Source organism: Microtus oregoni, unplaced genomic scaffold (genome assembly GCF_018167655.1).
Source record: "Microtus oregoni isolate MIOR12 unplaced genomic scaffold, Mior012 000002F_ref0000024, whole genome shotgun sequence".
NCBI lineage: Eukaryota > Metazoa > Chordata > Mammalia > Rodentia > Cricetidae > Microtus > Microtus oregoni.
Window position 1 is genome coordinate 60,079,752 of NW_024543061.1, and position 26,734 is coordinate 60,106,485.

A 26,734-nucleotide genomic window follows, 5' to 3' on the forward strand; every position below is an offset into this window, starting at 1 on the left:
GGGGTAGATGCTAGGGTGGGCCAACCCAGGCCCAGTTGTCGGTCTGGGTGGTAGTTGAGCTTGCCAGACCAGGCCACCAGGGCTGCCCACTTCAGGTGAGGGACAGAGCCAACCCCCTCTGCCTGTGCCATCAGGGTCAGCTCTCCCCAGCCAGGGGTCAGGGATGTCTCTCACCTTTTTAAAGAGCAAGTTTCTTAACTTTGTCAAAAGCTCCATTCCCATTCCTCCAACCTCAGAGGCCTAAAATCATGATTCTTACCCACCTCCAAGTCTCCAGCCGTCTACCCTACATCATATACCCAGATCCACACCCTCTGACCACCAGGACACTGGGACTTGCTATTTTTGCCTCGTCTTTTCCATGTTCAGATATTAGTGCAAGCACACATACAACTGTTACTGGAATTAAATGACAGGACTCACACAAAATTCCTAATTAAGACCTATCATATAACTAACACACACACACACACACACACACACACACACGCAAGGAAATGTAGTTGCTCTTACTTCCAAATCTCAATCAGCCAAGTCTAGTCAATGTTAGTCTCCTTTTCCCTAAAATAATAATTAAAACTATAAAATAAAACATTATATACCAAGGTTTAGGCATATATTAAAGGTTCCCTTTCGATTGAAAAAAGACAAAAGGAAAAATTTAGACAATTGATATCTACAACCAACTGCAAAATCCAAATGGCAGTATCGTTTCTGTATGTAAGATATCTCAATATCAAACTCTTGCTTAAGTCCGCCAATAATCCAAACTAAACAACAAATGAAGCTCTCAGCCATCTACCATTCAGACAGTTACACACACAGCTATTAGTCGTCCCTAAATTAAAATTTCCAACTGTCCATTCATCTTTCCAGTGAGTAACATGGTGGACTTTGACTAAGCGTAAGATACAGCTGCTAGAACCACCCAGAAGAATCCACGGCTCAGCCAAGTCCTAATCCTGATGGTGACAGGTCGCCCTGCCCCAGCTGTGGCTTTATCCTTCTCCCAGTTTCAAGGGCATCTGATCAGAGTTCCACTTCCAGTGCCCTTTTTGGAGCACAGAGCGGCCTGCACCACAGAACAGACATCCTCCAAAGACCAGTCACCGCCCATGCACAGGGCAGCAGGTGTCCTGAGCCTCGAACAGACTGAAGAGTGACATTATACAAAGTATCATCTGAACTGGGTCACCTCATGGAAAACAGCAATAGTCCAATACAAAGGTGGCTGGCTCCAGGACAAATGGTAACCAACTTGGAAGAAAAGCTGAAAGCAAATGACTGCAAGTCCAAATCCCTAGTGCTGGGGAGGCCTCGGTGCCCTTTCCCCACTCCTCACAAACTGTCTAACGAGTGGCAATATATTCGCTTAATGAAAGAACGAAACATAAGAAGGGAAGACAGGAGGAGAGGGAAGAGAAAGAAATGGGCTTCCTTCAAGCTGCTGGCTCCACATGAGCAATGCAGCCCCAGAGAGAGCTGGGTATGGTTTTTGTTTTTGTTTTTTGTTTATCGTGTCCTTTTAGAACACATTCAAAGCAAGAACATTAAGCATGTGCAACATGCAGCCATGAAAACAGACCCTCTTGACATTGCCCTAAATGAGACAGTGAATAAAAAGGTATGTCTGGAGGAGGGCTGGAGAGGAAAAGAGACGGGCAGCACATTGGGGAAAGGCTGTGCAGTAAAGCACGCCTGCCAACATGATCTTTCCGTCCAATCAGGAAAGGCAGACTGGGCTAGTCTTTTACTACAGAACAGACAGGGACAGTTCTCAACTGATAAAGGAAGACCCTAAAACAGGCTCTGTGCCTCAGGCTGTGTCCCTGAGAAAGAGCCGTATGTCAACTGGATGTCAACCCAAGCATTTTCTTCCTGACCCCTCCCTGACTTTGATCTCTGAGCGTGCAGATAAACACATATGACAGTCTCTGGAGACTGTGTCTAAATATACCCAACGCTGTTTATACCAAAACGGATTCCCTGGCTAGTCAGAGGGAGGCAGGCTCGAATACAAGCCCTAGCACACCAGATTCCCAAGAGAAACCTGGGATGTGGGACTAAAACTGTGGGCCCCAATCTGGTTGATCTGCACCTGTGGGTAGGACCAGAATGAAGCCATTGTTTTGATGAGGGCACACATTCCTATCCAAACTTCCCAGAAAGAATTCTATGTCCACAGCATCTAAGGTCTCTTCTGCTCACTTAAGCAACTACAACAACGGGGGGGGGGGGATATCCCCAAAACCCAACACGAACTATCCAAGAAGAGAAAGGACATAATCACAGAAAGAAAGCAGACCCTCCCAGAGGCAAGCTTCAGTTTGGCTGCTTGTTAGCTACGTGACTAAGGCAAATAACTCAGACTCTTAGAACCTCTGATTTCCCCTTTGTAAAGGGGTGAACAGTAGGTTTCACCCATAAATCAGAGGTGAGGATTACATGGAGAAAGGTGTGAAGCACTTAGCCAAGAGTTGCTGAGAGCCAGGGCAGGGCTCACGCTGTGTCTGTCCCCATAAGCAGCTACCCCACACACAAGGAGTGCAGGATGGAATCCAAGAACCGTGTTCTTCAGAATGACCCCCTCACCATGCCTCGCAATCACAGATTCCCAGCTGTAGAAACAAATCCAAATGAAGGCCCAGGCTAAAGGGAGCAGTGAGAGGCTGCTTGCTGGCTGACGCGACTCCAAACTGTTTAGAACCAAAGGAATGCATTCAGGCGCTCGCACCCTGAGAGCTGATTTATGTTAAGTAAATGGCCCCAAGTCAGTGGCAGCCTCCACTTGAGCTCTCTCCGAACTCTTGCCATTTAAATGCACGGCCTACTCTGCTTGCACTTGGGTGTTGGCAGGTTGAAGGGCACTTCCAAAGCTCAGCGCTTGAGAAAGCCAAATATGGCCAAACTCAGACCACTCTAGGTAGACCACAGAGAGGCCCCCCACGGGTGCCAGAGACGGTGAGGGGTGACTCACAGCATTAGCTCCTGACCTCGAGGCATGAGTGGCTATGGGCTGTTTTGATTTCCAAGCAAAAAAAATTCCATCCTATAAACCCCAAAGTATTTTATCGAAGCAGTGGGGTCTAACTCATCAGTATGCTATAAAAAGGGCAGCCTCATAAGCAGGGAAGAGACAGCTATTTTGAGTCACAGCACCAAACAGCCCTGCCTGAGAGAGCACCTCAACCACCAACAGGATGGAATTTTCCACCCCTCCAGGAGACCCCAGAGAGGTCCCTGAGAGTTCTTAGCAAGCAAAAAGACCAGGGTCACGGCCACCGACTGCTGACTACCACACTACCGACGGCAAGCCAGACTATTCAAGCATGTTTCCTGCCCACATCAGAAACAAAGCTGCCGCAAGGATCAAGTGAGAATAAAATAGTGTGAGATATTCTGAAAAACACTGAGAAAGAAAGTACATTCAAACTATAAATAACTGTCAGCAAGCATTAGAAGCTCTTGGTTATAATTCGCCTTTAAAAGTATATCTATATTTATCACCTAGCTGAATATAAGGTTGGAGGGATTTTTTTATTCTACATTATACCAAACATTTCAACTGATTTTTACTTTAATTGAATTGGCTACTTGTTTGACAGATATGACTGACTTAACTAACTATACAAAATACAACGTGAGCGCTTCTATAATTCTGCGTGGAATAGTCAAATAGTAGCCCTGTTACCAGACTTGCTTTCCCACTGCTCTGTCTGCCATCACTAATCAATAGCCAAAATAGTAGACGGGCTACCTATCTTGTTGTCTGTCTCTGGCAGACATCACTGATCGGTCACTGGGGGCTTTCCTATGAACTTAGCTGGCAGATCGAAATCCCTTTCAACACAGCAGTCCAGGGAGCCCGAACCAGGTGCAAATCTGAACCTACCTGTCACCTTAGATATTTCTTCTGCCTGACTTACTTTGAAACCCTGGCCCAGTAGAATCATCCCCAGCCTGGCTTTTGGTATTATTAATTCTCCCTGAACTTATTTGCTGATGCCAGAAATTCCTGGTTAGAAGACAGAATCTTTCATTTTACAATTAGAGAAAAGGCTGAACATGCAATACTTCAGAAAGAAGATAAAATGGTGAATTTATATAAAATGTAAATAAATAATTCCAGCCTTCCTCTGTGCAGGGCCCAGGTGGCCCAGCCCTTCTCAGTGGAGTCTTAGCCTCTTCCTTAAAAGGACAGGTCTCCTCTGAACGCCTCTTCCCTACACAGTGGACCTCCGGGGACAGCCAAGCTCATCCAAGACACACCCAGGGCTGCCAGGAGGAACCCTGCTGCTGTGAAGCCTTTTGCCATGGGAACAGAGAGGTCAAGGGTAAGAGTCCTGGGTCCCTTGGGATGAAGCAAGGAAGTTCTGCAGCAACAGGAAACACACAGGTAGGAAAGGTAACAGGCAAATAGTGAACCTCATCACCACACAGACAACCTTCAACACCACGGAATGTCGTCCTCACTGTGCCCCGCCTACCCTGCCAAAAGCTGCCCCAGTGCTGAACTAAGTGTGCGTAGAGCTGGGGCTGGAAAGGCTCACGGTGATATCAGGATAGTGCTCTGAGCCTGGCAAGACCCTCAGAGTGCAGAGGTCCCCTCGTTTCTAACAAAGCAGCTACCTGCAGGGACACCAGTGATCTCCACACCTCTAGTGGGGCAGATGTCCATCTGCTTCACCCATCAGTGTGCCCAACACTTAATCTATCTAGAAGCTGCTGTTTCGTAACGCCTGACTGTCCAAACTGGCCATGCGTGAACACTCCTCCACCAGGGCTACTCAGCTTCATAGGAAGCTCTCAGGCAACCCTGGTGAAGGACTGAAAACTGACACGTGGTAGAATATCCTGGCTTTGGTTCCCTTGGTGAAGACACAGGATAAGTTAACCTGATATGCCAGGTGTATGGTTTATACCTGACATCAAAACTTTCCTAATGCTATAGTTTAGCTTGAATCTGGAATGTTCCCTGAAGACCCACGTGTGGAAGGCTTCCTCTCCAGCTTGGTGCTATAAGGAGGTGAGGGAAACTTTGAGGCAAGGCCTCGTAGGAGACCTTAGGTCATTAGAAACAAGTCCTTGAAGGGGGCACTGGGACCCACCATCTCTCTTCGCCCTCTCTTTAAGCCTCCTCCTCCACTCCATCCCTCCCCCTCCTGATTATGCTCTACTATGACACTCACAATAAACTAAATCACTAAAGGTTCCAAAAGAAGCAGGGCCAGGGAGTCACAGAACCAGCTGAACTTCAAACTTACAAAACTATCATCAAAACAACCTCTTCTTTATAGGCTTATCATCTCAGATACTAGTGACAGTATTAAAAAGCTGACAAACACACCTAGTGCACTAAACACATATTTAATGTAGACCTAGGGTGTGCCTTTTATACCAAATGACTTAGAAAAGGACAACAATGTGCTGATGACATACAAGGTTAAAAGTCTATCAACAAGGAATTTCTACCAGGTAAGACAGAATTCACTGGGTTTGAGCTGGAGTCAAGGAAATAGACTACTAAATAACATATCTCATCTCACTGGTTTCTGAGTTTCTCTGTACAAACAGTCTCTAAAATCCAGTCTTTGGGAGAACTGCTTTACAAACCAAGCGAGGAGTTCCCACAATCCCCTCCCCATTATTGTATGGGGCTTTCACAGCACAGCCACACTCTCTGTCTTGCCGTCTTCTCAGCATCCTTGGGACGGAAGCACAGGCATTGCTAGCGGCCTATAGAACACAGATCCAAATTTCCAGTCCCAGCACTGTGGCAGTCCATGCCCACACCTGGCGGATGCCAGCAGGAAACGGAGATATATTGTTTTGATGCTGAAGAGTGACGCTGAGCAATGGGGGCTGAGCAAAAAGGAAAGAGGATTATTCTATTCCAGAGCGGGAGAAGGCAAAGTCCAGCCATGAGCTGAGATGACCAGATGAGAAAGCCAGGGTGTGGGGTGGGTCATAGGCCAAGGGCCAGGGCCCGACGATCAAGAGAGGCTGATGTGAGAGACCACGAAGCAGAGAGCCAGAACGAGCTCCGGCATACAGCCCAGGCCTAACGTAACATCTCCAGTAAAAGGGGTCTAAAACTTCCACCTCCCTGCCCAAGGAAAGACAGAATATATGTGAAACCGTGTATTAGCTTGGGTTTTTTCCTCCTGTCCTGGAGTTCTAAACCTAAGCATCAACAGCATGTTCCTCACACAAGAGAGACATGGGCTAGATGCCTTGTTGTGGGACTGGCGGAGCTGAACCGGCCTGAAGAGGACCGCTCTACCAGCCACACAATCTCTAAGCACGGAGCTAGACACGCGGAAGCCAGCATGCCAGTATGAACTCAGCCTTCCCCTCCCGCTGCCCCAACATAGGACGTGGGCCTCAAGGCAGGCATCGTGGGGGGATAGGATGGCACAAAACAGAGGCCAGCCCTGCGTGCCCTGCGTGACACCTACAGGTAACAGCACCTGAACCTCACAGTGTAACAGAGCATAGCATAGGAGCTCCCCTGTCTTGTGTGCTGAGTCTGGAGGATGCATCTAATCAAGATAGCACCTATTTTCTACCTGGAGAATCTCCAGAGGCGTTCTGGCAAAGCGAGAAGAATGGGTAGCAATGGCAAGCAGCCTGAAGCCGAGTTCTAACTAAATATGGTGTCCTCCACCAGACTGAGTGGATGATACAAAAGCAGCTGGCTTCAGGCCACTGGAAAGTGCTTTGCCCAAGAAGGCTGCCTCTCAGGAAGAGGTAGCAAAAGTAAACCATGGCCTGGAGGAGATCACATCACCATCATCGTTTCGGGGTTCTCAGCCGTAAGAAGGAGCCCAGGAGCAGCCTTTGGAGAACTCACAAAGGTGCCCTAAGTGATAGTGTGGGCTGGCTAACAGCAGACGGCCGCCAGCCAATGTCAGGCAGAAGCATCACCAAGGGAAAACACTTTGGCTCTGTTTTCTCTGAGTCTTTCCCCTCTCCCTAAGCCTGGAAACCTCAGCACAGGAAAGAAGCAGAAGAGGGAAACAGTCCTGACCCTTTCCCTCCGCCCAGACCTAGAGCCTCGATTCTAGCAGCCTAGTGGACTGTTGAGTACTGTAAAATGAGTCCCGATTATTGGTGTGAGGCTGTCCCGACAATTGAGTGTGAGGAGGGGTGCAGACAGCAAGGATCACAGCAAAGATGGGGAACCGGAAGTCCTTCCGAGCTAATGTGAACAGCAGCAGTCAAAACTCTACCGCTCCAAATCAAAAAGGAAATTTTCAGCCAGGCGGTGGTGGCATATGCCTTTAATCCCAGCACTCGGGAGGCAGAGGCAGGTGGCTGTCTGTGAGTTGGAGGTCACCCTGGTACAAGACAGGCTCCAAAGCTACAGAGAAATCCTGTCTTGAACACCCCCACTCCAAAAAAGCAGCAATGGCACAGTACTCAATGGGGCAGAAATTATAGGACATGTGGGAGCACTCTGCATCTTCATAAGGAAACGACCCATAATCTACAAATGTCTGTGGACCCAACAGCTGGTCAGCTGTTCCCCAAGAGCTAGAGTCCACAAAACAGTGGTATAAATGATTTAAAACCTGAAATAGGGAATGAAAGCATAAAAGGAAAATACTATTAGAAAAATATCATAGCAGAGCTTTTAGGAACAAAATGTCATCAAAAGCAAAAACTTACTTAAAGGTGGAAAAAATTGATAAATTGTAAGACAGAGGGGAAGAAGTTGTCCAGATAGTGAAATACAGAACATGAAAGAGCATTTAAGCAAAAGGAAAAAAATAAAGATGTTCAAACTCTGTTTCCTTGGCTCAGTTTTCTGTGGGTTTAAGGGGGACATTGCAGGGCAGGAGTTTTATTTTGAGAGAGGTCTTGCTATTTAATCCAGGCTGGCCTGCAATTTATATTCCTCTTGCTTGTCCCCCAGATCCCTGGTATTAGAGTTTCAGGAGAATAAGATCAACTAAGGGCAGGCAATGTTTGATAATTACTGAACCCAATTTAAACATTATACACTATATCTGATATTTATACATTGTATTTTATCCACTAATGCATATAATTTTATAAGAAAAACAGATAATTGCATCATTTCCCTGAGTTGAACAACTGCTGATTGAGGTCTCACGAAGAGCAAGCAAGCTGTCAACCAAGTCTATGTACTTAACACAGCACTAGAAAATTACACGGACAAAACCAGTACCTTTTAACTTTTCAGAACAGCACCAGTAGCAGACATTTCATGGAAGCAACAGGAGCCAGAAAACAATGGAATATCTTTAAATTGATATAGAGTAATTGTTGACACAGCTTTATACCTGTCTAAACCATCATTCCGAAATAAAGAAACCCCTAGGCTAAGTGTTACAGGCCTATGATCTCAGCTACTAAGGAGGCTAAGCAAGAGGAACCCAGGCCCAAGTTCAGAATCAGCCTGGATAATCTAATAACACAGTCTCAAAAAAAAAAAAAAAGAGGGATTGGGATTGGGGACATGCTGGGGATATAGCTCAGTGGTAGCCACACATATATGCACACACATGCATCCATACATACAAACCCTCATATATTGAGTGTGTGTGTGTGTGTGTGTGTGTGTGCGTGTGTTAAGAAGAAACCAGAAGGAAGAAATGCAAGATGCAGGAAGTCACCCTCGCTAAGACTTTCTAAGAAGTGGGCATGATTTCTTAGTCACCACTACTGCACATAGACAGAGCAACCCTGAATCAACGTCCCTCCGTAGTTTCATACACGAAGTCACAGAAATGTGAGTCAGGGGGAGAGGGAGATGGCTCCATGAGTAAAGAGTTTATTGGGCAAGTTTAAGGAACTGAATTTGAATCCCTAGCACACACGGAGACAGCTTGGGATGGCTGCACATGTCTGTAACTTCAGCACCATGGGGCAGAGACGAGCGATGTAGGAGGCAGTAGCCAAAAGGATGAGCCTCTGGACCAACAGGAGACCTTGTCTTCAAGGAAGAAGGCAGGGAGCTACAGAGGACCGCAGGTCCTACGCCTTTAAAGCTCCCAGCCCTCTGGTACTGTTCTACAAGTTAGAGAGGCATGTTTTACATTCTTCTTGCTCAGCCTCAAAACACTTGTTCACTGTGTAAACTCAGCTAGGAGTATTCGGTCAGCAGCAGAGCCCATTTTACAATTTCCCAGTGCAGCTGACGATACAAAAGGAACCAGACACAAGGTTTTCTATTTCTGTATTTCAATCCATCCTTCTGCCATTCTCAAATGGCCCTTTATAAATAGGGTTAAAAGAATAAACAGGTTCTTAAATAAATGGGAGGTAGGGCAAGGAGGGGTTAGCGCCATTGACAGGGAACATACCACAAAATACCAACTATACCAAAACCCACAATACCAAAACAGAAGTGAATGTCCTTATTCCAGACAAGGCTGCACCTGCAATAGCATGCTTTCTGGGATTTCAATCTAAGCCTCAATCCTCTTTTCTCACACACACACATTGCTAGCCTTACCCATAAGCTATGCACATGCACCATGCACACTCATACACACCTCCTGCACACAGATCAAAGGACTTGGGAAGGTGGGGCCCAGTTTTAGGAGCTGTCCCTAAGGGCTCTGGGTTTAGAATTTCTGTTGGAGTAATTGCAGGCCTGGGAGATACAAATTAGATAACCTCCACTATAGCCATTTTCTTCCTTTCTTCCCTCTTTCTTTTCTTTTTGTTTTATTTGTTTATTTGCTTGTTTGCTGGTTAAGCCAGGATCTCCCTAGGCAGACCAGACAGAACATCCCTCAGCAGCCCCAGTCCTAGGACTTTTGATTCTCCTGTCTCAGATTCTCACATGCTAAAGTTACAGACCTAAGCCACTATAACTGGCTCATTCCCTTTCAAACCAATCACGGCCTAAACACAACCAACTTGGCAAGTGCTGTTTGTGCCAGTCAACAAACTGATCCCAGACCAACCTGGGCCTCTGGCTCTCTAGAACAACCAAGATAGATGTCTGTAGTGATCCAGCCCATCGCTCTGCTTCCCCTCCCTAGGGACCCAGCCCATCTCTCTGCTTCTCCCCCACCCCCACTGCAGAGACCCAGTCCATCTCTCTGCTTCTCCCCCACCAATACTGCAGGGACCCACTCCATCCCTATGCTTCCCCACCCCCACCGCAGAGACCCAGTCCATTTCTCTGCTTCCCCTCCCTAGGGACCCAGCCCATCTCTCTGCTTCTCCCCCACCCCCACTGCAGAGACCCAGTCCATCTCTCTGCTTCCTCTGCCTAGGGTCCCAGTCCATCTCTCTGCTTCTCCCCCACCAATACTGCAGGGACCCACTCCATCCCTATGCTTCCCCACCCCCACTGCAGGGACCCACTCCATCCCTCTGTTTCCCCAACCTCACTGCAGGGACCCAGTCCATCCCTGTGCTTCCCCTCACTGCAGGGACCCAGTCCATCTCTCTGCTTCCCCTCACTGCAGGGATCCAGTCCATCCCTCTGCTTCCCCGACCCCACTGTAGGGACCCACTCCATCCCTCTGCTCCCCACCCCCTTGCTAGGACCCAGCCCATGCCTCTGTTTCTCCCCCTCTTCTGAGACTCAGCACACCTTTCTTCTCCCTACACAAGCACATGTTTCTTTGGGTTCAGGCTTCTGGATTTCCTTTTTTCCTTTGTCTTATAAAAGTCAAACTCCAGAGAAATGCCAAACCCAGTTGTCCAGAGCGTGGCAGCAGCTGAAATGGAGATAACCTGTCCATCTGGACCCCGAGTTCATTCCACATCGACACTTTTAGATGAAAACATTTCATTCTGGCCAAGTTTCCTGGAGGAGAGAGGCAATCCCAAAGCATTTCAATGCCGAGACCCACCACAAGATAGAGTTGGGTCAGCACTGCCCTTGCGGTGCACCAGAATAAGACCAAATTCTACAAGTAAAATTCCAGATGAAGCTCATCTGGTAAGGTGAGAAAGTGGCTGCCCAGTGTCCATGCTGCTCCTGGGAGGACTGTCAAAACACATCACTTTCAAGCAAGGCTGTCACACAAGTCTGCCTACTCCCTATCAAGAAAGATGAGAAAAGGCTAGGCTCTAAGGCGGGTGGGCTATGTGTGCCTCTCCTAATGGCTGGCACTCCAAACATGTGGATCGGCTTCTGGGATGAGAAATCAACACTTCTCATCATACGAGGACAAAATTGCCCTCCATTCAACCCAGAGGCACTGGCCAATGCAAAGAACTCAATGAGCATGTGGATGCCAGACCCCTTCCCAACCAATTCAGAGATATCAGCCTTCCTGAAACTTTGAGGAAAGCCCCCCTCACACCCACTAATGATGCTGGCCAGACTCTCCCTCGATCACAGATCCCAGCACACATTTCAGAGACTGGGGATCAGGACCTTAGGTACCTCCTGACTACTAACTCCCTCCTGCACAAGAGTAAGTCCAGAGGTATCCAACAGAATATAACTCCATGGCATCCAAAGACTTCTAATATTGTCCTTGGCATCCAAAACTTGTGCCTTTTCATAAAACGCTCCAGACATATTTTTCTCAATTACAAGAAAATAAAAGCGTCGCAAATCTTAAGGGGTCCAACTGAGATTTTTCCCATGGTCATAACATCGTGGTTGCAGTGTTATAAGGTGGTGAGGATAAAGAAAAAGCAACAAAATGTTCTATTTTTAGGAATTTGATATTTGCTATAATTATAAGTATATAAAAATCATAGAGCTTCAATGCCACATGGGCGACCAGGTTCTTTGGGAAACCAGTATTTCAGACTGAAAGCTAGGATAGATGGGGAACATGGGGGCACCAGGTAGAATAGGGAGAAAAGTGGCCTAATCATCCTAAGGATGGCACTCTCCGTGTACCTTCTGGGACACTGTTCTCTCCTTTCCCCAGGACTCCTGGGACTGAGGCCAGCAGAGCCATGTCTGTATCCACATTCCCAGGTCATCATGTTTGCTACACGGTTGAGGATCACTTGATTGGAGTCTGACATGCACCCCCGAGTTCTCCAGGTACCTGCTTCCCTCCATCCACATCCTGAACACACCTGCCATCTCTAAGCCATGCACTCTACCTTAGTGTCCTCATCTAGAAGATGCTGGGGAGGCCAAAGTGTGGGGGCAATGAAGTTCATCTTCATGTGCCTTTGCTTACATACACACATACATCTATACACACATCCTACCTCACCACTGAGCTCATGGCTAGGCAGCTGTGCCAAGAACAAATGCCTGAGTTAACCGACTAACAAAAAGGAAAGGTTTTGGCGTACAGGTATGTGGAGGTTTCAGCCTAGGGTCGGTTGGTGTATTAATGTTGACCAGTGCCAGAAGCAGATGGCAGTGCAAATCCACTCACCGGAGAGCCAAAAAGTCAAAAAGGAGGCTGGGGCCAGAGGCCCAGGACTCGCTTGGAGAGCATGCATCCAATGGGCCAAAGACGGCCCACTAGCCCTTACCTCTTCAAAGGACTACCTTCTCCCTAAAGTGCCAGAAGAGAGTGATTGGAGGGCAGTTAAGATGCCTGAAGCCACAATCACCCTGTTGCCCAGGCTTGTCATCTTGTGTGCTGTGAACCCTTTCTACCCTGTATATTCACCCAGAGAATATCAGCAGGTTAGCTGACCATGGGAAGGTCATGACCATGGGAAGAGGCAGGTTGTGTAGCTGGAATCCCAAGCCTCTGCCAGCTGAGTCTGTTCTGTGACCCCACCCCACCAGCCACGTCACGTGACCAGAGCCATTTCGATTCTCCTACACTGACTCCTGGAAGGGCCAGTTGTCTGCCCATTTGGCCTGGCTAGCACTTGTCTCACTTGGCCACACTGTACTGGGAGGCCTTTCTATAGAAATGCTGGCCCCTGGAACAAGCCAGCTCTCTCGGGGACTTGGGAAGCCTTAGTGATTTTTCTGGATGTCCCTAAAAGTTCCTCTGGCTGTTGTCTGTTCCATCTTCCTCGGCCTCAGCCCACACTCCACCCGCCCATCCCCCCACATCCAGCACTCCTCCTAGGGGCCCCAATGGGCAAGCTTCAGCTCTCCCTGCAACAGCTCTCCGTATTTCCTCACCTTGGGATCCCTCATACCTGTGACTGAAAGCAGACCCCTTCCTACATTCTTGGGGTGCGGCTTCCACTCCTGCCCATAACTGCTGCCTACGTTCTCCTCCCGGACCTTCTTCTCTAACAGGTTTTTTGTTCTTCTTTTCCACCCATCCTATGACTTCTCACCAACAGTCAAAATCCTTGAAAGGTAAGTCCTAGTGTAGAGTTTAACTGGAGAGCATCTCCACTCTAAAAGCCACTGACGACCAAATAATACCCAAATCATCAAATCTAGGGAGTTTTCCCACCACCCTTCCCTTCCACCCCTTCCATCCAACACTGACAGTGGATTGGTGTCTGAAACATCATCCCACCTTGACCCTGCAGGAGGAAGCTATTTCCTGCCTCATAACTGCTGCCACTGCTCCCTCTCCCTTGTCTGTAACAAGGGCTCCATCTCAACCCTGCATAATCCTTCCTCTGTTCTCTCCCTAGCAATGTTATCATTCCCACGGCTTCAACCATTACCTTCGTGTGTGTGTGTGTGTGTGTGTGTGTGTGTGTGTGGTGTTATGACTGCACAGGCACACTTGTGGGTGTGCTGTCAGTGCACCTGTGGAGAGAGAGAGGTCTAAGCCAGGTATTAATCTCCACTTTACTCTCTGCAACAAGAGTTTCTCGCTGATCCTAGAGCTCACCATTGACTAGCCAAGATGCCTGGGTAAACAGGAGATTCTCATGTCTATGTGCCCCAAGTGCTGCTGGGTTCCAGTGGCTCACCACCACACTCAGTATTTTATATGCCTTTGGGGCCCAACTCGGATCCTTATGTTTGCAGAGCAAGCATTTACCCACTAAGCCATCTTTCCAGCTTTCCACCTTATTGTATGTAGAGCTCACTGATTCAAGGAGATCAGCTAGCTGGCTCTAGGGACCATCAGACTCCAGGGGATTCAACTGTCTAAGCCATTTGCCTCTTCACTGGGATTGCACACACATATTCCTGCACACGGCTTGTACATGGTGCTGGGGATCCAAACTCGGATCCCCATACTTACATAATAAGCACTTTACTGTGAGCCATCACCCCAGACCTTCTTAAAAAGAATTCTACTCTGCACACATGCCGGATTCCCTATATGAAGGAGCTCCTCTGGCTCCTGGGGAAATCTCTCCTTTTTGTCCTGCCTGGGCAATGCCAAGAGCCTCAAAACGGGACTGCATCCACACAGCTCTGGCTAGCCTGTCTCACTTTCAGTCATACCAATCCCTCACTCTGAATGTCTTCCCATTGTCTGCCAAACGGGAGAAAATGCCCCAGGCTCAGACAAGGGCCTTTGACAGTCATTCATGTTCTCCCCAACTTCTTTCCCAACAGGTATACAGGCCCTGCATGTTACCCCAACCTCAGCTAACTAGTCCTTTAAAACTCAATGCTTGCACCACAAACACATGAACACATTACTACTCTTTATGTTGGGAATGTTTGCCTCTCCTCTCTGTCCCATTCTGTCAAACTGGTCAAGGCGCCCAACTGGTCAGATTGGATTCTTCGTTTTATTAATTAGTGTTTGAGAATTTTATACACACATATAATGCATTTTTGACCAAAGCTACCCTGTTGTGTAATGTTAGTTTAAGATGTGTAACAACATTTGTTTATGCTGTGGAATATTTGTTTAATGATGCAACTCTATTTGTATTCTTTTATGTTGCATTTGTTTAACTCTGTGGAGCTGTGTTACTTTGCCTGGCCCTAAAAAAACGCTGACCAGCCAATAGCTAGGCAGGAAAGAGAAATAGGTGGAGCTGGTGGGCAGAGAGAACTCTAGGGAAGAGAGCAAGGGGGAGCAGAGAGCAAAGGAGAAGGAAAGGAGGACTCTGGGGCCAGCCACCCAGCCACCCAGCCAACAGTGGTGTAAGAAGGAAAGAAAGATACATAGAATAAAGAAAGGTAAAAAGCCCAGACGTAAAATGTAGTTAAAGAGAGACAGGATAATTTAAGTTAGGAAAGCTGGCTAGAAACAAACAAGCCAAACAAAGGCAGCTGGGCATTCATGAGTAAGAATAAGTCTCAGTGTATTTACCTGGGAGCTGGGTGGTGGATCCCCAAAGAGTAGGAAAAGACCCAACTACAGTACCCCACTTCCTCCCCTTCAATAGCTCCTCTACCCCCCCCCACACACACACACACTTTTCATTCCCAACTAGATACACTTTTTTAAAAAATTAAATCCATTAAGTTTATTTAGTGCTGCTCTCTGCTCAGGAGTACAGGGCCCTCCTTTGATGCACAGATACCCACCCTCTCCGGGATCAAATCCTTCAAGAAAACTGACTCTCCCCTCCCCTCATCAGAGCAGGACTTCATGAGTGCCTCCTCTAGCCATGCTCCGACTTGGGCCTTTGGTCATGCCCAGGCCTTGTGCATGTAGTCCCAGCAGCTGTGAGCTCATGTTGGTGGGTGCTGCTATGCTTGGCAACACTGTTTCACTGAAGATGTCAACCACCTCTGGCTATGAAGATCTTTGTAGCCCTCTTCCTCAATGACCCTTGAGATGGGGGGGGGGGGTAGGATACAGATGTATCATTGAGAACTGAGAAGTCCACAGACTCTTATTCTCTGCAGGCTGGCCAGTTGTACTAATTGCCAGCTACCTATACAAGGAAGCTTCTCTGATCAGGGCTAGGAAATACATTAATCCATGGAACTAAAGATGAGAACTTAGGAAGCACTTTATTATATGTCATTGGATCCTCTTTAAGAGACCTTTACCTTCTTGTAACATCAAGCCTAGTCTGTGTTTCCAAACAGCCAAAGAGTGTGTGTATCTGTGTATGTGGGAAGATGCCTTATCTGTTGGTAGAAGGGATGTCTACAGCCCTTGAAGCCCAGATCCTGTAAACAAACTGCCTTGGAAGAAGCTGATGCCCTGTGACTTCTTGTGAATGACTAACCATCCCATTCTGTGTGGAGCTTGGAGAATTGTTTAGGATTGTCTTCATCACAGCTGGTCTGAGATACCACATTCTCAGAAACATTTCACAAGCAGTTTAGCTTCAAAAGGCTCATCTTCTGGTCTTGCAGATAGTTGGGCAGAGGTCAAATTTTTTGCCTTTTAAATATTTGAAAACCAGAATGTAAGATCCTGTCCAATGTAGACCAAACATGAGTTCTGAGTCACTGTAATCCACTTGGATCCCCAGAATTTCCCCTAAAGCTAGAGAGGACAACCAGATCATCAACCTAGATAAACCCAAGTAACACTGGGACCACATTCCAGCTCTGAACAGGGCCAGATGCACCTGTGCTCAAGAGCAGGGAGGGAAGTGAAGGCAGAAGCCCAACACGAAATCTACTAGTGTGGGGGTCAAACCACATGCACAGACCGGTCCACTCAGGGACACAGCCGAGGCATCAATGAGTACTTTCCTCTTTCCTTGTCATCCAAGTGCAGCACTCAGAGGCAGAAGAACAATAAATAAATTTTCTTTCAAGTAAACTGGTCATTTTTAATCATGTTAATGATTAATCAATTAATCAATCTTTCAGGGTCACTTGTTCATCACCCATAGCACATGCCCCCATTTCCCTTGGTGTGCCAGCCCGGCTCTCTCCCTTTGAGTTTCTTCTTTCGTGACCTATTACACAAACATACACACTCACACATACAAGAGAGGGAAAGAGAGGGAGAGAGAGAGAGAGAGGGAGAGAGAGAGAGAAGGAGAGAGAGACAGAGAGAGAGACAGAGAGAGAGACAGAGAGAGAGAGACTATTTACTGTCTTCTTCCTTGCCCAATTCTTAGCTGACACGCACCACTTAAGATCCCTAAGAAGCTATTCTCCCCAAAGGCAGCATTATGGCCAGAGACAGCGACCTTCATGAACCAGGCCACATGACACCACTCAGCTAACACTGGTGCACACTATCCACTGAGACTGGAGGAGAGCAGAAACAGATGACATAGCTTTGTCTTGCCAATGCCCATTTCCTGTTGCGTTACAGAGCTCAGCGAGCAAGGCATTGAGAGCTGAACTCGAGGTGAGATCTCCATTAGTTTGGGATTTGGGAAGGGATAGCCAGTCCTCAACAGAAAGCAGCTGCTTCACGGCCAAATACTCAGTGTCGAACCTCAGATACATGTGTCGGGCACCAAGTAGCACACTGGACCCTCGCTCCTAACACAGTGGGATTCCCTAAGGCCATATTCTCATGCAAAGGGAATCAAACTTGGGAAGCCACACAGGGAGATAGCCAGTACAATTATTTTTATGGTTCAGGCCCAAAGGAAATCAAATATGTGCCTGTGTCCCAAACTACTGCATGGCTTTATAGCAACAGCCACAGGTGGAAACATCCAAGTAACCAACAGATGAGGAGCTAAAGACACTGGGATACACACGAGAAGGAGTATTCAGCAACAAGGAAGTATGGCGTCGGGTACACGCTACGACAGCATGATTAAACCTTGAAGACACTTTGCTAAGCAAGCCAGCCGCAGACAAAACAACGCTTCCAGGAAGCATCTAGAATAAGCAGATTCATACAGAGAGTAAGTTGCTTAAATGTCATCAGACTAAGGGAAGGAGTTGGGGCGTAGGGAAATACTGTCTGATGAAGGCGTTTTGGAATGGTGATGGTTGCACAGCACTGTGAGTAAAGTCAATGCCATTGGCTTGCAGACATTATATTACAGATTTTAAAAGAGCATGGTAATCTGTAAGTCTCACAGACCTAGCGTTATGAACACACACAAAAATATTTAAACCCACTTTATTTTCTTTGCAGTTTTTAATTTTTTATTACTTAATTTTTTCATTCAACATATTTTGCTTAAATTCTTTTCACTCTCCCAACTCCTTCCAGAATCTCCCCTACCTCTCCACCTTCTAAACATCTCTCTCTCAAAATAAAAAATAAACAACAGCCAAAAAATAAGACACTCAAAATAAACCGAAAACACACTTAAGGCAACACAAAACAAAAGTGCGAGCACACACGATGTCTGCTTTGCACTGGCCAACTATGCCTGGCCATGGGGACTGCCCTGGAGTGTGGTTGATATACCCAATGACACTTCATTGGGGGAAAAAATAAATTTTTCCCTTTCCTGGAAGGTATAAATTGAAATAGCTTCTTGGTTAGGGATGGGAATTTGTGTCCATTTCCCTTTTCCATGCTGGGATCATGTCTGTCAACCCCAGTCCAAAACGACCCAGACTTTATCTCTTAACTCACACAGATTATCACAAACATTCCAATATTTCTGTTTTTATGGCGTATTATCTACATGGAGAACTCCACTTGTAGAATTATTGTTGCTGTCAATAGAGCAGAAGAAGCCACTGAAACAAAAGTAGATTCTTGGGTGCCAAGGGCTGGGGCAGGGATGGAGTATGTCAACCAGAGGTTACTTGACTTCCTTTTGAGATAGATGAAGTTGTTCGGGAACTAGACAGTGGAGATGATTTAAAAATTCTATTAAATACTCTAAAAGCCATGTTTCAGTGAATATATGTTATACCATGTGAATTATATCTCAACGAAGATGCTATTCAAAAACAAACAGCCAGGCCTGGTGGCACATGCTTCTAACCCTAGCTCTTGTAAGACACAGGCAGAAGGATAAGGAGCTTAAGGTTAGCCTCAGCTACATAGAAAGTCTAGGGCGGCCTGTCTCAAATAACAAAATAAATAAATAAGCAAAATTAATTAAGTTTAGACACATAATGCATGATGCTGGAAGTCATGCCAAGGACAAGCAATGTACCAGAAGGCTGCTGGAGAGTAGAGGGTGCCCATTCCTCCAGAGGGGCACCAAGAGCTACCCAAGAACAAGCTAGAACAAGGCCACACTTCCATACGGCTTAGAACTAACCCTAACCAAACTAAACTGTGGACTAAGTCATTAGCCAGAACATGGCTAAGGGAGGAGAGGCCAGAGAAAGGTCCCACGTCCGGTTATAGAAGCCTGACCTTCAGTTCTTCATCCATGACATCATCACAGCAGAAACAAAAACAAAAACAGCTCCATGAGGCCACAGATGGCTTCCCAAAGGGAGGAGCAGTTTTCTCTTCCAGTTCCTCCCCGCATGAAGTGCTATGGTTTTGATGTGAAATGTCCCCAAAGGTTTTGGTGTTGACGTTTGCTTATCAGCCTTCAGCCATACTTGAAGGTATCAAGGCTGTAAGAGTTGTGGCCTGGTGGGAGGATGGTAGGTCATTGGAGCTTGCTTGTCCTTGCTGGCGACATTGGAACTCTTTTCTCTGGGCTTCCCATGGCCATGAGGCAAGAAGCTTTGCTCAACACACACTCCCTGCCGTCATGTCCTGTTTCACCACAGGCCCCAAAGCAACTGAGCCAGCAGACTACAGAGGTAACTAGACCTCTGAAACTATGTAGCAAAATAAACCTTCCCTCTTTAGAAGGTGGTTACTGCAGATATTTTGCAACTGAGAGCTGACTAACAATAGAAAAGTAATAGAACAAACTTTATCTGCTCTATTTTAAAACCCCAGCAGACAGTTTTCAACTTCCTGGGAAATGCTGTGAATAGCCACCTCATTATAAAGATGAGCGACACTAAGCACAAGCATGTGACACCCCAAGAATTATACCTAGACCATGCTGGATGTTCATTAACTATTAGGCAATACTTCTGACCCTTTCTAAACTACAAAGGGGTTGGTAGGCTTCAGTGCAGGCACTGCTTCCCTTACATAAAAATGAAAACACGGGCAGCTCTACAGATCCTGGGACCAAAGGCTGGAAGAGCAAGGTGCAAAGGGGATGCAAAAGTTTCCCAGCATACTTTCTGATGATGAGATTGTTTTTATTTCAGGAAATTAAAAGGCTAATTCTGCGACTTAAAATGAACACTTAAGCCCTTCTCTATTCGATAAGTGTCTTAAAGCACCATACGACGTTACTGCCTCTCTTTATCTACAAACAACCAGAACTTTTGCCATTAAAAAAAAATTGGTCCATTTTCCAAAATCTAGGTGGACTTTTGAAGCAAAGCTTTCCTTTCCAAACCTTCTGTCCCTCTGCACAAGGCAGGGGTGAAGAGGTCTGGGAAACTGGATGCTGGAAAGTACACAGAGCAACAAGTAGCATCTGTTCCCCTTTTATCTCTGCATAGCCTATGCATCACAAGACTGACCCACTGGGCTTTGAACTTGAAACTGAAGGCAGGGAATCATGCGCTGTATCTGTGAGTCAGTGACAGCATGGCAGCTGGCCCTATTAGGTAACCCCACCCCCACCTCAGGTCCTGCCCCTCAAAAGTTGGAATACCGGTACTGATGGAGCCTTAGTCCTAGGATGCTACTGACCAACAGTGAATGACAGCTGTCAAGAACTCTCAATGTCAAAACACAAGACCGATCTTAACTAGCTTTTCACTTCCTTCTTGGTTATTCGGGGATAAGTCAGTCTAAGTCAGCCTCTTGTTTGTTTTCATCTCTAGACGCTGGACTATCTCAGTCCCCCAGTAACACTTGTGAAGTGCTGTCAACATGGCTCCAATGTGCTGCTTTCCCAGATTCTGGTACTCTGTGCCTCTCCAACCCCAGCAGCTTGGTGCATAGGGGGAGTCGGCAGACACAAAATGCTTGAGACATATCTACTAGGAAGGGGGTGCAAAATCCTGGATTCTGTGTTTCTGGGGACACATATGGACTTTCACTCTGCAGTTTAAGGAATTATTTTTAAGCCTTTCCAATGATAGATACCTCCCACCCCTCTCAATTCTGTTCCTAAAATCTAATGCCTCAGGCATTAATTTAAGTCAGTACCTAACTGGAGGCAGGAGACCCAAGAAGAGGGAGAGGTAGAGATGCTCACTACACAAAGCCCAACCTGAAACCCTACACAGCAGGCTCACCTGCCCTGGGAGAGCCTAGGGCAGTTTCTAGTCACATCCGGCCCAAATGGCCCTTCTGGAGCCTCTATTTTCTCAAATGTAAATGGGAATTTTTCCTGAGGTTCCTTTACCTTTACTTTGAGCCTAAAAAGTAAACTCTGACGAGACATCGTTATTTATTCCACGTTTGACAGGCCTTTCTAAGAGCATGTATTCATGCTCTTAGAGAGAAATTCTACCTCCTCTCCCTACACAACACACACACACACACACACACAAACAGCATAAGACCACCCACCAGTTAATGTAACAAGGAGATTTTGTGGGGTTTTAGAAGTTCTTGCCAATCAACCCCTGCTTTCTTCATCCTCTGCCGAAAACCAACGTAAAGATTGCCTTGGTTCCCTTGGGGATAAAAGGGTCTATTTTCAACCTTCCCTTGACTCTCAGCTGCCAAGGTCCAGACTTGCTCCTTATGGAACCTTTACTCCCTTCTTGAGTCCGAGGAGTCCACGAGTAGTAACTGCATTCCCTATGACCTCCCCAAGCTCCCCGCAGACAGCACAGTCAACCGGGCCTCTGGTCAGTCAGTTTCTGTCATTTTCTGGGACCTCGACTTTCTAAAGTACCAGTCTTTCCACAACTAACTTTTCCGTGAGGTAACCCTGGATGCCACCCTTGCCCATCACCCCACTGGGATCCCTCTTCCACATAACACATACTGAGAACATAAGCAAAGCCCTGGAATGTGTCCAGGGCCCCCATATTCAGCAGAAAAGGGGGTAAACACAGAGTCAGCACCACTTCACTTGTTGCCATGACAAACGACCACCTCCATGAGTTTCCAAACTGTGGAAGCAGCTCTGGTCTGCTGAAGCCTCCTGGCCTGCATCCGCATGCCATCACCAGAGCCTAGGCATGGGCAAGCTGCCGTCAACTGTCCAGCAAACACACAGGCTTCAGCTCCACAGGTCTCTGTGTCGGCCCTGTTCTCCTCCGTCTACCAGAGCCTGGCTGCAGCCTAGCGCTTTGCAATGGCACTGGATACCTCTCCTTTTCCCTGAAGCCTCTATCACTCTCCTGTCGCTACTTATCTTACTCACTACCAGCCCTGAGGACCAGTAAACAAGTGTTTACTAAATTATTCTCCTGCTGGTGGCCATGACGCCAAATGTCATTTCATTAGCAGGATGTTTAGCATGTCGCCAAGTATTTAGCACCTGATATTTCACTAAACAATTCCCCATGCCTTTTTTTTTTTCATCAAAAAATTTGGTTATGCTATCCTCCACAGTGCCCCACATTAACTTAAGCCACAGAAAAGAACGAATCTAAAATCAGACTAAACTGATTATTTTGCTAATCAGCCTTGTTGCTCATGTCTTCAGGCCATGTTTCCCCAGCAGGCCAGGGGCTTTCTTTAGTGGGTACTAGAGTAAATGCATCTTCATTTTTGGGGGGAGACAGCAAGAAAGAGCTGGTGTGGCTGGCTGCTGGCCAGTAATCCCTGCTTTCACCCAGAGCCTGTACACCAGGCAGGCAGGATGACTGTAAAAGGAAGAGCGTTCCAGCGGTCACTCTCGGGCCCTCTTAGTCAGGATCTTCCAGAACAACTCCAAAACCAGGGGCAGCAGGATAGATAGAGAGGGGACAGGAAGAGTTGGAAAACAGCAATGAACGTCAAAATGGGCTTCAGGGACTTTCTACCCAGGTCTCCAGATCCTCCCTGCCGCCACCCAGCAGGAGATGGCTGAGGCAGAAATCAGCTGGGAAATGAGCCCACAGCTGTCTTTGTTCTCCCCCTAACACAGCTAAGGAAATGCTGTGGAACCACTGATGAAAACAGGTCAGCATCCCCGCAACCCCAACTTCAGGTTGCCTCAGGCTTGGGGACCTTGGGCCCACTCGTTTTTAGCCTATCCCTCTCAAATCCTGAAGGGAATCAGCATGAGGCCATGATGCGTTCAGCTGCCCCATCCAAAGGTTCCCTCAAGGCTCTCTCTGCAGGAGTCTACAGACCAGGTAAACAGGAGTCTGAGGTAAGAAAGTGCAACGGAGCCCAGCAATCCAAAGATCCGTGGAGAGACTCGGGGCCTCCTTCATTCTGGAAGGCCTCCGGTGAACAGTGCCATGGAGACACAAGCTGCTCTGTAAGGTCCTCTGCACCAGGCCCTGAGGGAACAGCTTCTCCATCTTCCCAATATCTTTCCTCATCTCCATGGCCCTGGAGACCATGGCCTGACTCTTAAGCCCTGTAGCACCACCTACTGGAAGAGGCAGAAGTCAGATCTATGGCTGGTCCGAAAGAGTCTGTTCCTGCAAGATTAGGGTCAATTATGCATCCAGGCCCTTGCAATGAACTCCTACTTATACTATGGAGTATATTCAAAGATCAGCGAGACCCCAGAAATCTCTGTTGGTGTCCCCTTGGGCTCCTTTAGTAAGCCCTATTCACGGAAGAGCCCACCTAAAGCATTTTGGGGTAGAAGAGGCAATTTAATGATCCTAAATCTTTTCCAAGTCTCTAAGAGATGGGGGGGGGGGGGCGGGGGTACTGGCTCGCCACTGTGTTGACAAATCACTGTTAACCTTGTGGCATCCGCGCTCCCGGGATGAGCCTCTACTCAATGGGAGATTTAAATGGGGAAAAAGATTCCCACAAACCAATTTAGGAGAATGTATTATCAACATTCCTTTGCATAACACCCAGGGTGAGGTGCACTAAGTCCTATGCAATCTCTTAACCATCATTTTTTGTGTTCTATGGAAATAGATAACTATTGATTCTCTTACATTGTGGGTCATTCCCAGGAACATTCCCAGCATTTGGAATTTAAAAAGCCCCCTTTCTCCAGCGTCCCCCATGTAACTCGCAGAGAAAGAGAAACTGATGTCAAGTTTTCTTCTAACCTTCACAGAACGTGCAGCTCTCGGACCATGCGAAAAGAGTTAACTGTGATCATTGTGTTATTACTTTATTTTAAATCATTACTACTCTCTTGTATAGCTAGGTGGCTTAAAGAAAAGCACAGTGTGTTTCCCCCCTCTCCTCTGCCTTGTCTTCAGCAGATAGGGGACATTCTGATGTTTTGCTGTTAAATGGTGGAGTATTAAGAAATTCACTTGCTAGCTGGAGCCTACACAGGGTAAATAGCCCAGAAAAGTGGTAGGCTGGAATGGGACCAGAGCTGCTGGGGCACCAGAAGTGAGGCACAGCTTGGGTGCATAACCTCCAGTCTGAAGCCTGGGAGCAGAGCCCTTCCCTGCCTTGACTCCAGGTTGTTTCGAGGTACTGGCCTCTGACCGCCACAGTCTGAACCTCTTCCTTCATAGGTGCACGCAGCCCACTGGGAAGCTGTGGGAAGAAGATGTATTCAGTCCTTACAAGCCAGTCAGGAGGAAGAAAACAGCCACCTGGCAACTTATTTGCTTCTCCGCTCTGATTGGTCACCGCTGCTGTTCTGAGGTCATCATTTGGCTCCTGTTCTCCCTGCCTTCGGAAACTCTAGCCCCCAACTATGTTTCATCACCCATGAGTTACTAAGTCAGCCGCTTCCTTCTTGTAAATATTCACACTCCTCCAGGCCTGTCCTTCCCACCTCTACCACCTTCCCCAACCCTCCAAAAACCCCAGCCAATCAACGAAAAGAAGGTGGGAGGCAGAGGGGGACAGGGACCCTGGGGCTCTTTTACCTAAGAACTGCATCTAGGGATGGAGGCGAAAGCGCTCCTGTGAATTATGTAACCGCTGCAGCTCTGAGAGAGAGTACCATGCAGGTTGCTATAGTGGTTGCTGCCTTCCTGCTAGAAAGGTAGAGTTGCTGGTCACTGCCACCTCCTCTTCCCCTACTACATCCTCCTCCAGAACCTATGGGGTTGCTGCTCCTTCAGTTAATGCCTGCTCCCTGCAAGGGGCCTGGGGATGGTGTTGAGAAGCAAAGTCGCAAAAGAAAGGCAGAGTAAGGAAGTTAGCTAACAAGGGGTTTATTCTACACTTCTGGGAGACCTTGCAAACTATGGGCATAGCTTGCTTTACAAAGATGTCTTGCCCTCGGTAGTAATCGCTAGGGCAACACTACTGAGTTCTCCATCAAGTTGCTTAGACTGAGGACATGGCCAGGACCTGAGACATCTAGCACACCTCCACTCTTCAAAAATATCACCCTTTCTTTTGTGTCATCCTGTCCTCCTCCTAATCCATCCAGAACTCCAATCAGCTAAGAAAGTGGTTCCAGGACAGATGAACAAGGAAGGTAGGTAACTCAGAGACAGGGATTGCCTTTATGCCATAAAAGACCAGTATCCATGACCCTTGACAAGTCTTTCTTTTTAAGGAGGCCAAAATCCCACCACCGCCACCCAAGATGGGAAGCAGAAAGGCAATGGGAATCCAAATCAGCTCCCAGATAAAGACCAGGCAGCTAAGCAGCTCCCCAATAGCCCTAATCCGCAAAGGCAATGGCCCTGACCCCAAATGGTGATGATAGGGCAAAGGAGAAAGGGGCTGAATGCCAGGCCTGGATACTACTTCTACAAGGCTGGGCTCTGGAGAGTCACTGGGAAGTAAGCTGGCAAGGCAAGGGAAGGCACAGTGTGGAGGAGCAATGGTAGCTGCTGAGGGCAAAAAGAGAAAGGGAACGGTGGAGGGGGCAGAGAGCCTGTAGAAAGGGCATCCTGAGACTACAGCATACTTCAGCTTCATCACCTTAATCACTGAGCAATGTCAAAACAGTAACTTGTCGATGGAGACTGAGGAGGAGAGGGAGAAAGTTTCCAGGAAGTGGGGAGTTACCTGGAAGCCTTTCACCATCAGAGGGGGAGCTGGAGACACTTGATGCCCAGCATGGAGATGCTTAGAGAACACTAAGTATGGAGCCTCAGAGCTAGTCACACCCTTTCCTGATTCTCTGAAAACATGAAAAAGCGAAGCCCACACATCTCTGGGCTTCTAGCTGCTTCCATCCTCAGGTGCGAGTCCACACAGGAGTGCCAACAATAACACACCTGGCGTGGGCTCGCTCGGGGTCAATGGCAGTGGAGAGGTGGGCGGTGTTGAGGAGCCGAGGAGCCGAGATGGAGAGAGGAGGCGCGCGGAGACGCACAGCTGCAGCCCCCGCCCCCACCCCCCACCCGCGACCTGGAGCGCACCACCCGAGGAAGTGGCGCCGGGAAGAGTGGACGCCGGGCAGCCTGGGGGGCCACCGGCGCGGGGCTGGTCTCCGCGGGGTGCACGCGCGCCGCGCGTTCCCTGCCGCGCCCCGGCAGAGCGAAGGACCCCGAAGCCGCCGCTCCCCAGCTGGCCGTGGCCCGGCCAGCTTTCGAGGCAAAGGCGAGAAACGCAGGCAGCGCCGACACTTGGGGAACTTTCCCCCTCGCCCGGGATTTCATGGGAACCACATGCTCCGAAGAAGGCCGGCCGCGGAGGGGGAGGGGCGGGAATTTTCCGCTCCGGCTCGCACGGCGGCTCGGCCGGCTCCCGCGGGCTCCCGCGCGCGGCGTTGGCGCCCCTCGCGCACGCGGCGCGGGCAGCTCCACGGGGACCCGCCGTGGGCAGCTACAGGCGAGCCGGGTGCGGCGATGGGGTCCCGCTTACCTTGGTGGTTTTCCTCCGGAACGTACATCCTCGTGTTTTCATTGACCATTGGCCAAAAACTGCTTGGAAAGGAGAAGCCACAAAGAGGAAGAAATGCAGCAACAGCCGCGAGCGGGTCTGGATGAATCCCTCCTCCGAGGCCGGCGGCGGCTTTCGCGCAAATCGAGGAAGCCGTGGATCCGCAGTATTTCTTGCTCCCTTCGGCTGATTACCTGATCCCCATTATTGCACCAAACACCAAAAAC

The 26,734-nt window shown here is 48.0% G+C and overlaps 1 protein-coding gene across 10 annotated transcripts in view; it reads right to left on the bottom strand.

Annotated features, from left to right (window-relative positions):
• Nucleotides 1–26,734, bottom strand: part of Cacna1c (calcium voltage-gated channel subunit alpha1 C) — a 665,087-nt gene that overhangs the window by 535,412 nt on the left and 102,941 nt on the right. For 3 of the 10 annotated variants that reach the window (XM_041642594.1, XM_041642611.1, XM_041642630.1), the window contains exon 1: nucleotides 26,490–26,616. The exons of the other annotated variants lie outside the window; for them this stretch is intronic. In XM_041642594.1, coding sequence (XP_041498528.1) covers nucleotides 26,490–26,538 — 49 coding nt within the window. In that variant the 5' untranslated portion in view covers nucleotides 26,539–26,616. Of the gene's footprint in view, nucleotides 1–26,489; nucleotides 26,617–26,734 lie in introns of those variants that run through there. 10 annotated transcript variants of the gene reach the window in all.